Here is a 12,359-nt window from a genome sequence, read left to right as displayed (position 1 = left end):
TAGAGGGTAAATAATGTCAACATGTCCCGCATGTCCAAATCAGAAGATGTTGCCGCCCCTCCAAAAAAAAAAATAAAAAAATAAAAAATAAAAGGCAGACACAGTGAAATATTACCAGCAGGTTAATGGAAATATTAAATAGTAAATGTTACTGCACCTGTGGAATTATAGTGATGATTGTGACATGAAACAAACATTTGGGATCCTTCGTTTCCAGTGAACTTGTGTTGAAATCCTGGCTGTCCGAACTCTTGCTGTCAGCAGCTGTCGTGCTTTTCAAATCCCACTCCAGCTGAGAGGATTGACGGCTAATATATGAGGAATTCATTCTTCATTCATTTTCTGTAACCGCTTGTCCTCTGGAGGGTGGCTGGGGGGGCCGCAGCCTATTCCAGCTGTCACTAGGCGAGAGGCAGGGTACATCCTGGATTTAGCATCACCAATGAACCTAACGAGCATGTCTTTGGAGGGTGGGAGGAAGCTGGAGAACCTGGAGAGAACCCACACAGACACAGGGAGAACATGCAGACTCCACACTGATTTAGACTTTAGCTCACATCCTGAACCTCAGAATGCTCACCCTGTGCTTTCTGGCTGTGGGTTACAACTGCTACTGTGCATACAGACACAATGATTCAGCTTGGATTCTATAGCAGTGAGAGTCAGAGTGAAAGTGTGAAGGAGTGAATGGGTGGGAAACCTCATCGGCTGCACATTAATTTTCCTCTAAAATAAGAATGATAAGTCGGTTGCCATGGCTGCAGACAGCACAGCAGATGTAAACAGTTATGTTTCCCCAAAATCTTTGTACATGGGAACGTCTAATCTCTCAGTGTTTTACAAACAAGTTTAAGAAATGATTATTTGGATCTGTCCCCGTCACTTCCTGTCCCTCATGGTGGAGCTTGAGAAACCCGGCCCTCGAGGTACAGACGTCTCTATAACAGTAACAGAGTTAAAGCCTTCTGGTCTCCTTCTGGTATACCCAGAGGTAAAGATGAATTCAATTCAATTCAATTTTATTTACATCACGTCAATAACAATACAAATAGTCTCAAGACACTTTACCACATCTGGTCTGAAACCAGACCTGAAACCGGCAGTCAGACCTGAATGCGACAGTGGAAAGATGACACAGCAAAAATAAAACATGTGAAACGAGTGCAGACGTCGCAACCTAACTCCATCCTCGTGTCTCAAGTTGGTAGTCAGAATGTAGGAGGTTATGCTGTGGTCCAGAAGACTGGGAGATCTGAAATTTCAGACATCCCAGTGCCCAGGAGAAGAGCTCTGCAATACCACTTGAAGCCGGATCTACCCCATCTTCACTGAGATGCAGCAGCCTGACGTCACAGAACAATGGTGGCGTCCGGGTTTGACAAAAAGAGAGGAGGTCTGTTGAGCGTCGACCGTTGGCTTTCAGAACGTATTGCTTGTTAGGGTTAAAACTTTGGAGAGACCTCAAACTCAATCATCGTCAGTAACTTCACAAATATTATCTCTTCGTGGTCGGCCATGTTTGTTGTTTATGTTCAACTTGGTTCTCCTGGACCGCTTTGAGGTCTCATCTAGTAAACTCCAAGAGGGATACATCCGACATCCCAGCTTTCTGGGATGCAGCCGTATGCATTTCTTTATCTCTAAGCAACTGGACTAGAGAAGCCATCAGTCAGTTCAGTGACTGTACACCATCTTACTCTGACCAGTGCTGACCAGATCTACCAGAAATCAGGTGGTTAAAACTGAGTTTGGGCTTTGGAAACATTTAAGTCATCATTTAATTTAAACAAAATCAAAGTGCATTTATTTCTAAGGCAGCATGTATTTAAACTGTGACTGGAAGACATGTGAAGCCAAATTAAGGCAATTTACCTGGAGCTCACAACGGGGTGGACACAAGGTGCTGCAGCGGCATGGCAGGACGTCAAAACTAAACACGATCAGAAGACTAAAAGAAGAACCACACAAGAGACTCGATAGGTAGGAAGACTCAAGACGGACTGAACTATACTTCTCTAGTTCTTCTTTCAGCCCTGGGTGTTTCTGAAGCTTCTCATGTTCCTTCCTCCACTACCCATCGCCAGGATCTCCACCACCTTTGGAGGTGTCTCCCATCTTCCTGATGTTCTCCTGGCTGGTGGCTCTGACGCTCGCTAGTCCTCAGCCTCCTTCCTTCCTTCCTTCCTTCCTTCCCTCCACCGAGTGGCCAACGTCAGGGTGAGGCTGATGAAAGACAACGGCAAAGACAGTTTTTATTTATTTTTTCCTTTTGCAGCTTTCTAGAGAGAAGCAAGTGGACTACGACACAGCATCAGTCAAGAATCTTTTTAAACAAAACCTGGACTGCACATGTTGGATTCATCTTCAGATTTCATGGAATAAAATCAAAAAAACATTAAAACGCACATTTCTTACTGGTATTTCATTTTCATTCCCTGTCCGCCTCCTGCAGCACGTGGTCAGTCTGGAACCATTTACCACTCATTCCCCTTTATTTGCCTTGATAACCCTCATTAACCTCGTTGAAGGAGACATGCTGGATTACTTTAGACCGTATAATTCAAATTCAGACCACAGCGGTGCTTCTGGAAGATTGGGAGACAGGCAGTATGACTGTATTTCTGAATATAAGTTTGAAGAATTAAAATCAACCCTTCTTTGTCTTCCTGAACAGCAAATTCTCCTCAAGTCGTTTTGTTCTGAAACTGAATCTTTTACAATTGCAGGGCTGGTTTTTCAGTCTAGAGAACGAGACTCCCAGGCTGTTATTGATGACCTTTGGACTGAGATGTCACCTTTAATCTGGAGGGATCTTCTTCTGCCGTCAGATTATCAGTCATAATCACGTGACTGATTGAATCTTGACAGGCAGATTAATCATAGGCAAGTTTCTGTGGCTTCTGTGATTGAATGAATCACCTGACCTTAAACTGGAGTGATACTGCCTCAGAAAGAGAAAACAAAACAGACCATGGACACTTTTTGTCCACAAGGTGTCATCAAAGTAACACTGCTGTAGTATTCACTGATACTCCCATCAGTGTCACTGATACTGATGTGGTCAGATGCAGGTGTGTCTCAGCAAATGTGGTAAAAGAGGTTTCAGTTGTTGTTTTATTTTATAGTGGAGTCATTTGTTATTCTTATGTTTTTTTGTAATTTTGGTTTTAAAGGGAAAACGTGAATAAACTGGGGGAGTGGGGGAAAGTGTGACCTAGTTTTTAACGGAACCACTCAGAGATGTCTCATCTAAAAGATCTCAGCTGGTGATGCATCCCAAAGCAGATTCAGCGCCGTCAGAAGAGCTGAGTTACGGCAGAGGAGGGGTCATCATGTTTAACTTACGTCCATCTGACTTAAGAGTCACAGGAAGCAGGACTTTCCAGTCTTCGGCCCTGAATCATGAGGGTGATGTCAAGGGATGAGCAGGATCTGTGCCGCTTTATTTTGGGAGCGTGGTCTTAGGTTTCAGTGAGGATGGTGGGAAATTTAAAATTTATTCTTAGACGGCACTTCCCAGAGCCCAGGCAGCAAATGAGTTAAATGAAGTCAGAGAGATGTGCACGCTCAGGTCTTTGGAGTGGAACATAGCCACGCCTTTAGAATCACGCTGAAATGTTGAAAATGAAATCACATTAAAATCACATTTTATCACTGAGACTGCGATGGACTGGCGACATGTCCAGGGTGTACCCCCGCCTCTAGACCAATGACAGCTGGGATAGGCTCCAGCAGACCCCCGCGGCCCTTAACAGGAATAAGCGGGTACAGAAGATGAATGAATGAATTATCACTGAGAATCACAAAAAAATACAGACTGGGCTTGATATCCAGACAGAATGAGACAATTTATGAATGAAAATAGTGTCTGACTGATAGATAGATAGAACGATAGATAGAACGATAGATAGATAGATAGATAGATAGATGGATAGATGGATGGATGGATGGATGGATGGATGGATAGATAGATAGATAGATAGATAGATAGATAGATAGATAGATAGATGGATAGATGGATAGATAGATAGATAGATAGATAGATAGATAGATAGATGGATAGATAGATAGATAGATAGATAGATAGATAGATGGATAGATAGATAGATAGATAGATAGATAGATGGATAGATGGATAGATAGATAGATACTTTATTAATCCCAAACTGGGAAATTTCACTGTGCAGCAGTGATGTACAGACCCTCAATGTACCATACATAATATATAACAAAAAATAAATAAATAAAACTAAAATAAAGAAATAAAATAGGAAAACAAAAATCTATATACGCCATATTACAATAATAATAAAATAACTGAATATTAGAAATTCAATTATAATGAAATGAATTCACAACCAAACAACCAAAAATGTTCCAGTGACACTAAGTCCAGTCCAGAGTCATCCCTCACACACACACAGAAGCTTCAAATGTCTTTGGGCTGAATTCATTCATCTTCTGCTTCCTCCTAAAGTTCAGACCGCTGGCTGTGATGGATATGGAGATTAATTAACTCAAAGGTGACTCGTTTTTTTCCACTGAATGTGATGAGGGAGGTTTAGAGAAGGGAACCACATAAATAGGGCTGTGAGCTGACAGCGTGCTCCATCCTAACAGACACATCCTCCTGCAGAAGGCTGCAACAACAGACACAACAGATTTACGATGGTAGGTGGAGACTGGTGCGCTGCGCTGCGCTGCGCCTCCTCTGCGTCTGGATCTGTCAGAGGAGCTGACTGACACAGACATGATGGTGACTTTCACCAGAATGGGGGGAAATGCGAAATCTGGATTATTTTTATTTTTCTTTGTTCATTTTATATTTAATTGTAGATGATATTTTGGATTGTAAACTGTTCAGAGGTACCTGCTTTCAGATTTCAGTTCTCCAGTCTTTATGTTCCTTCTCGTATTCTCTGTTTTCTCGTGTTGATGTCCTATATTCCGTGTTGCTCTACATTTAACTCTCCGTCCCTCCTTCCTTCGTTCCAGATGTACTTATCCCTCCTCCTGGTGGCGTCGCACATGGCTGTGGTCCTCGGCGCCGGCTCGCCTCTCCTGACCTTCGAAGACACGGACCCTACAACCGGCGTGGCCGTGACGTGCGACCGCTGTCCGCCGGGGAGCTACCTGCGCGCCCGCTGCTCGTCCACGCAGAAGAGCGACTGCGCCCAGTGTCCGCAGGGCTCCTTCACGGAGGTGTGGAACCACATCCCCAAGTGCCTGCGCTGCTCCGTGTGCGGACGCAACCAGGTGCTGAAGAGCGAGTGCACGGCCAGCAGGGACTGCCAGTGCCAGTGCAAGCCGGGCTACTACTTCAGGAAGGACTACGACATGTGCGTCCGCCACAGCGAGTGTCCGTCCGGGCAAGGGGTGCTGACCGCAGGTAGGATCACCACCAGAGCTGTCCGTGTACGTGGGGTGGGGGGGTCAGAGTTTCTATTAGTTCTAAACTAACAGAAACGAGTCTCTGCTGTCAGGTGCGCTGTATCCGGCTGATATTTGCAAATATGAGACGTTGGCGACTCCTAGTGGTTTAGTGGTGTTTACTGCACAGTGTATAATTCATTTTCTTAAATTAACCTTTAACATTTAGACACAGGTTTCTGGAACTGATACAGATTTTCACTTTATGATAAAAGCAACTCGTCATGATCTAGATATTATTTTCTGACTCACCACAGCATACGAGCTGAAGTGGGAGCCATTAAGGTGTAAAGTTCATTTATCCCTTTATACTTTGGAAATGTTCAGGTTCAGATGAAAGCCTTTTGATTGTAACGGGGCTCATGATGTCTGCAGCCTTCAGCACGTTTTCACAACATTGCTTTGAACAAAAACACAGTAAACCTTACTGGACAAACTGGGAAAATCATCCCAGGGCCACACTGCACCCTTTGGCGGGCCTGCTTTGGCCCGCATGCCATAGGATTGACACCCCTGCTCTAAAGGTTGAACTGATACCGTTACCATGGACACAGCCTCCATATGTGACAGCTGTTGTGCTAGCAGAGGAAGTCTAAAGTCAGGTGTTAAGTTCCTAGCACTGATGCAGACAGAGATGTTGAACGTGTCATGTTGATTTTAGTGACACATGAGCTGAAGCCGGTGATTATGACCCGAGGAGCGAGGGGGAAGCAGCCTGGGTCTCAGTCTCCAGTTTATGGAGTGTTTGTTGTTGCGGAGGACATAAACTTTGTGGGCCGATCCTCCTTCTCAGGCCCCACTTCTGCATCTGTAACATTTGGAGCAGGGCTCAGATGTAACGTCGGGTCATTTCATTGGGCTCCAGAAGAGTTAGATGGATTGCTGTCAAAGCCTTTTTTGGCATTTGGATATTAACCTCCCCTGCCCTTGAATTTCCAAAGTGTGTTTCATTCGTGAGTCTGATTGTGATGAGCCCCTGGGGATAAAACATTTTCATTAAAGCGAAACGTTTGGTGTGTTCTCCTGCAGGTACACCTGATGACGACACGGTGTGTCACGCTTGCACCAACGGCAGCTTCTCTGACGTTTCCTCTGCTGTAGATAACTGCACGGCTCACAGGACGTGCAGCGGTGCAGGCATGCAGCTGTTGCTGAGGGGCTCCAGCTGGCACGACAGTCAGTGTGCAGAGTCTGCAAACCCCAAAGGTAGGTTCACCAGTTAAAAATAATCTTTGAGACAAGGGCAGCTGGACTCTTATAGGTCCAGTTATTTTGGATGGCTGAGAACCTTCACAGACGTTAAGTTCTTTGCCAAATGTATTTTTATTCATTCACTTCGGAGCCACATTGGACATTTCAGACAAAGTTGTAATTCACAACATAAATCCTTGACCCTGTGACCCAGCACAGAGATCTAAAATGCTTTCACTTCTCGTATCGCTCCTCTTTCAGTTTCTACTCTTAGCAAAAGCGACTGAATGTCTCTGCTCCACACCAGGCAGAATGACTTGTTACTGCTTCGTGTCCAGCCTCTGCTCGCCGTGCTGATTGTTTTTGTTCTTTACATCTTGCAGACGGAGCCGAATACCTCAGAGAAATCCTGCCAGCTTTCTTCTTTCACCACAAATTCAACAACAAGCGGCTGCGTAGAATCGTGCACAGGCTGCCATCGCAGGACGGCACACACATACACATACCTTCAGACATTAGCAACTCGGAGCTTCTTGCGCGGATCAACACGTGGGCAGCCTCTGCGTCACCAAGTCAGATCCGGCAGCTTCCAACCGTACTGACCAAAACAGGAGTGAATGCTGGAGATAGACTAAAGTGCAAGCTGGAGAGAATTGATGCTCAGCTTTCTATTTTAGGGAACGAGGTGGTTGTTTAATGACGCTGCAGACTGAGGTAGAATAGATATTATTGCAAAAACGTTCACTGGTCTTGAGTTTGTTTTCTCTTGTGTAGTTTAGATATTTGCTGCCCTATCTGAGATGTACTCAGGCGTAGATGCAGGCGTTGGTACATACCCGGTGAATCCAAGGAACATTTTTATGTACTTCTATCGTCATTTGCTTTATTTTTTTCTCCTCCTGCTTTTTCTTACAATGGCCCAAAAACTCCAAAAATGACTTGAGATGACGTTCAGCCATGTATTTCCACATAAATAAATGTTCTAATGCGCAGTACAGGGTAAACATGCTTCGAAGGACGCTTCATTTCAGACCAGCTGGTTGACAGGACTGCGGCAGAATGCAGATTTAATAAACTACAACGTCCATCTGACTACAACTGTTTTTGTAGGACTACATTTGTGATGCCATGTGTAGACCTTTCGGTACCTAGCTGTAGTCACATTTGCTGCACAAAGACAATGCTGCACTGGTTGTTACAGCAAGAGGTACAAAGAGACGGTACCGGCAGAATTACCACAATATTCAGAAAAGAAGGTGTTTTTACCTTTAAAGAACAAAAAGTGTTGACCCACAGCATATCTACCTCTTCCTGTGCCTGCAGTTTAAAGTCGATGTAGCATCCGTTGGTTCTGCCAATTTCAAAGGTTTTGTAGTTTTGTGTAACAGTTCAGTTGTGAAGTCTTTATTAATTTATTTTGCTATTTATACAAGCGATGGAAGTTGTGTTCATTATTTTTATACGTAAAGAATAAATACCAGTTTCTGCAAGTCATGTTGCTTTGGATGATGCACCAATAAAAATGAAGAAACATGTAACCAGTGGTAGTCTCTTTTGATTTTATTTATTTATTTATGGACTTTATAAAAAAAAGAAAATTAACAGAAAATTAGAAGACATGGTGAGATAAAGAGATAAATAACGAGGTAAGACTTCACTACTCTTGTTAAAGACCTGTGTCAGGTCAATCACTGATTACAGCTAAGATGAAATATTTCTTTAAGACCGGGGCGTATAAACACACAAAATATATTCATCATTAAAAACTACACAGTGCATCAAAACTGCAATGAAATAAGTAGGAAACCTTCGGCCTAAGATGGATCTACCTGATTTGAACGGCTGACAATACACCACTACGAATCAAACTGGACTCTAAGATCCTAAAATCGTTCAAGGCCTGAATGAGCCAGCAGGACATGTGGAGTTCCTCAAAGTTCAATCTTTGGGCCTCTAACGTTTCCCGCTTAAATGTTATGCATAACTTAAAAATGTAAAAGCATAGCATATCTAAACAAATCTCTCCAAATCTGGGATGAAACACTGTCGTCCCCGTATGTGGCTGGAGTATCAGAGGAGATCAAAAACCCTGTTCTCCCAGGACTAGTTTTATCTGGGACCTCAGGTAATTTGTAATAATGTCAGAGGTCGTCTGTGATCTTAATCTTGTGTGAATCGGCCGTATCTGTAATTTGTAAAGTAAGAATTACACAAATGATCCTATTTCTCATAACACAGAGGATCTCTGCGGCTTCCATCAATAGTCTCGTCACATCATGTTCAGAATTGAGGATTCATCTGTCCACCTACACCTGAGGGACAAAGGACACTCCTTTGAGGACGAGAACAGTGGTGTAGTCTACGTGATACGCAGGTATAAGGCGTATACCCATGAGTAAAGGTCACGAAGTTCTGTGTAACCACTGAAAAATGCGCAAAGACAGTATCAGCATGGTTTCGTTACATAACTTTCACTTTCCCATTCATAAATTTGTCTTCTCTGTGTTACGAAGCAGGCACTTTTGGACCATAGGGGCTTCCGTCCAGCGTGACCTGAAACCGACGTTAACCACTAAAGCCGGGCATACACTGTGCGATTGTCGGCTCATTTTGAGCTGATTTGCCACTCGTGCGGCTATTTCTTGAATCGGGCCGAATTTCGGGCTCAATTGCGTGTCGTGCTTCGTGCGGTATACGTGCAGTATCCTGAAACTTATTTGTCTTGTCTTGTCACTGGCTGTCCAATGGTTGATTAAAGTCCAGCTGTTAATATCTGTTATACATCTTGTGTTGCTTACAATACATTTACATAACCAGTCTTTCATGATCTCAGTTATGTGTGGATGCAAACTTTATGCATTAATGAGCACGGTGGTTGTTGTATGGGGCCGTTTTGGAGCAGCCACTGCTCTGGGAGGGGGTAGCAAAGGAAGGAGACAAGGAGTAAGACAAGGAGTAAAGGAAGACATCCATGTTACATTTTAAAAGGGGAGGCGGACTGAGATTTAATCTGCCATCAATCTGCAGCACGGTCTGAACTTTGGACAAATAAACAGCTGAAAAATAGTTGTCAAGCAACAAAGCTTCTTTTTTTCCCCACATGCAATAAAGTACCATGGAGGTTTCTATTGCACAGTTTTTATTTTTATTGAACTTTGGATAACTAGTGGAAAAGCCCTTCAGTAACCACAATAAACAGAATGTGAAGCAATGTGAGCCACCTGTCAGTCTGTCTATCTGCCTCCCTACTTTAAACCACCAGACTATGTATTGCATATGGGATATTGTGCAACTTAAAACCAAACAAATACTGTCTCATACTGTCTCATGTCATTTGTGAAAAACAAGCCTGCAGCCCTGGAAGGATAATAAATGCATGCCAGCTGTTTATGTGACTTCTCATTTTCTCACTCCTTCAAGCGCCAACTTCCTTCCCTTAACAACACTTTTGGTTTGCATGCACTGGAATGTCCTCAGGTGTAAATTTACGCAATGTTGTTGTTGGATTTCCTGCTGGTTACGCCGTGAAGCACGTGGAAAATGTGAGCGGCCCGCTGTGATTGCATTACATAACCTGTATGCCTCGTGTTTGCATTCTTACCGTTGCTATGCTCCAGTTGCTTCAGGACGGGACGGGGAAGTCCTCGTATTTACAGCCTGTCACTTACGGCACCACAGCACAGTTCCCTAATCAACACCCGTTGTTTTTGCTTTGTGTGAGTTGTGGACGTGAAGATTCTCAGTCATCCGAGTCACTGTAGGTCAAAAAACAAAAACTCCTTCAGCTCTAACAGACTGGTGGGGGGTTGGGGTTCTAGTAGAGGCCTTCATGTCCACAGGCTCCAGTTTCCAGACGTTGCAGATTATACTACATCTTGATCCACCTGTCCTGTTCAGAGGAGGATTTTCCAGTTTGACATAGTGTCATGTGTTTCTGTTTCTTGTATTTCGTTCAGTTCTTGGTTTCCTGTCTGGTGTCCCTTCCTGTATCTTCCCGCCTTTGTGATTGTCTTCCCCGTCTTGATTTGTTTCACCTGTTTCTCGTCACCCCCCATCCCGCCCATGTGTGTTTACATAGCCCTGCCTTCCCCTTTGTTCTCTGTTAGGTCATATTTGTCCCATACCTCATTTTTATGTCATGAGTCTCGTTACTCATTGTTCATGTCCCGTCATAGTTTTTGTCTCGTCACGCAAAGTTTGGATTTTCCCGCCATGTCTGCAGCGCTTTAAGTTTTATCTTGATTTCTTTCATTAAATACCTTTTTCGCCAACTCCTGCCTCAGCCCTCTCTGTCCTGCATTTGGGTCCTACCCCCCCATCACAGGCAACCCAATCCCCTAACACACAAATGGCTAAAATGTGGACACTGTTGTCCTCAAGGGACTGACCTTTATCCTTCAGGCGTAGGCAGAGCTGGTTCTCCTGTGCCTTATTTAAATGGGTTGTGTTGTTTTCTGGGTGTGCCAATCTATACATTCCTCATTGCACTAACCTGCGTATACTACATTAATGTGTTCTTGTCTCAGTGAGTCAGGAACGTTGTGTTTATTGAGTTTAGCCAGTGGAGAGTGAGTATCTAGTCATTACAGATCCTAGTCATGCGAGTTTCAGGTGTGCACCACCCACAGATGTTTCCACTTAAACCCCAAACTCCCCACCGGTCTATTTCACAACCCTAACCCTCAGTACGGGAGCAGCCTCCACTACGCTCTGTACACTGTATGACTGTAGAATATCATCATCAAATTCGCAGACAACGCAAACGGGTCATCTCATAATGTCTGCTTTGGAAACTGTTTAGAAGCTGACAAAGTCTTACAAAGGATGATACAAACTGCCCAGGACATCATTGGTACGCCATTGCCACCTCTGGTCCAGATCACATTGTAAAAAGCCGTCACACATCCGTTCCATCATAACCAGGTGACTGAAGACAGCCAGGCTCAAGAACAGTTTCTATCCAACAGCCGTCATTGACCTGAACTCTGGTTCCCCACTGCCCACCCCCTCCCTCCCACTAAATCAGCTTCAGTGTAATTATGATTCTTGTGTCTGCCAACGTAACAACCCTTGTGTGCTGTAAGCTACACCACAGTGTATGCTAAGCCTCCACTCTCCAACACCAACATTTAAACTCAGAATGGCTCATGGAAGAATTCTTTCAGCGGGGATTTTTAACAGGATTAGTACGGTAAATGTTTTGGTACGGGAATCAGATAAGAAAATTCTTCTGTATCCTTTAAAGTGGGCCTGGACTAACAAGGAATCGCCTTCACGCGGACTGAAAGTAATAAATCTGTCTGTTTGAACCAACACGACTGAACTTTATCACTCATTTTATGGTTCCCAAATCCCCATGGTAAAAATAAACCGTGTTTGCCTTACATGTGAATTCACCAGGAATGAGAGCTTGCTGTGTTATTGCAGGAGTCTGAGAAAGCGGCCTTCTTTCCACTGTGTGAATGATTAACCCGAGAAATCATATGTGTTTATGTTTCTAGTCCCAAATTGTTTTTGTGACTTACTGTGCAAGGTTTGCAATAAATAGCTCCAAGGGGTTTAACCATGGAACGGATTATTCATGCAAGGCTGAATCAGTGTTATCTCAAATACGGAGACATACAAGTGCATAATCAGAAACCAAACATAAGATTATTCTGCTGTACTTATAAATATATACTGCTTATAATGCTTTATTTTACGTTCTGGAAGGTACACACTGTTAGACTGCTGCAGTA

General features: G+C 43.7%; 1 protein-coding gene across 1 annotated transcript; it reads left to right on the top strand.

Annotated features, from left to right (window-relative positions):
* The first annotated feature begins 4,629 nt into the window (after positions 1–4,629).
* Positions 4,630–9,655, top strand: tnfrsf11b (tumor necrosis factor receptor superfamily, member 11b). Its single transcript, XM_084563202.1, has 4 exons — positions 4,630–4,671; positions 4,996–5,389; positions 6,460–6,636; positions 7,005–9,655. Exons 1-4 carry the CDS (start codon positions 4,669–4,671, stop codon positions 7,316–7,318), a joined length of 888 nt encoding a protein of 295 aa, XP_084419328.1. The 5' UTR covers positions 4,630–4,668; the 3' UTR covers positions 7,319–9,655.
* The last annotated feature ends 2,704 nt before the right edge of the window (positions 9,656–12,359 follow it).

This window comes from Chelon labrosus (assembly GCF_963514085.1).
Source record: "Chelon labrosus genome assembly, chromosome: 16".
NCBI lineage: Eukaryota > Metazoa > Chordata > Actinopteri > Mugiliformes > Mugilidae > Chelon > Chelon labrosus.
The sequence above is the reverse complement of the archived record's forward strand: the minus strand, read 5'-3'. Positions and strand labels throughout refer to the sequence as shown.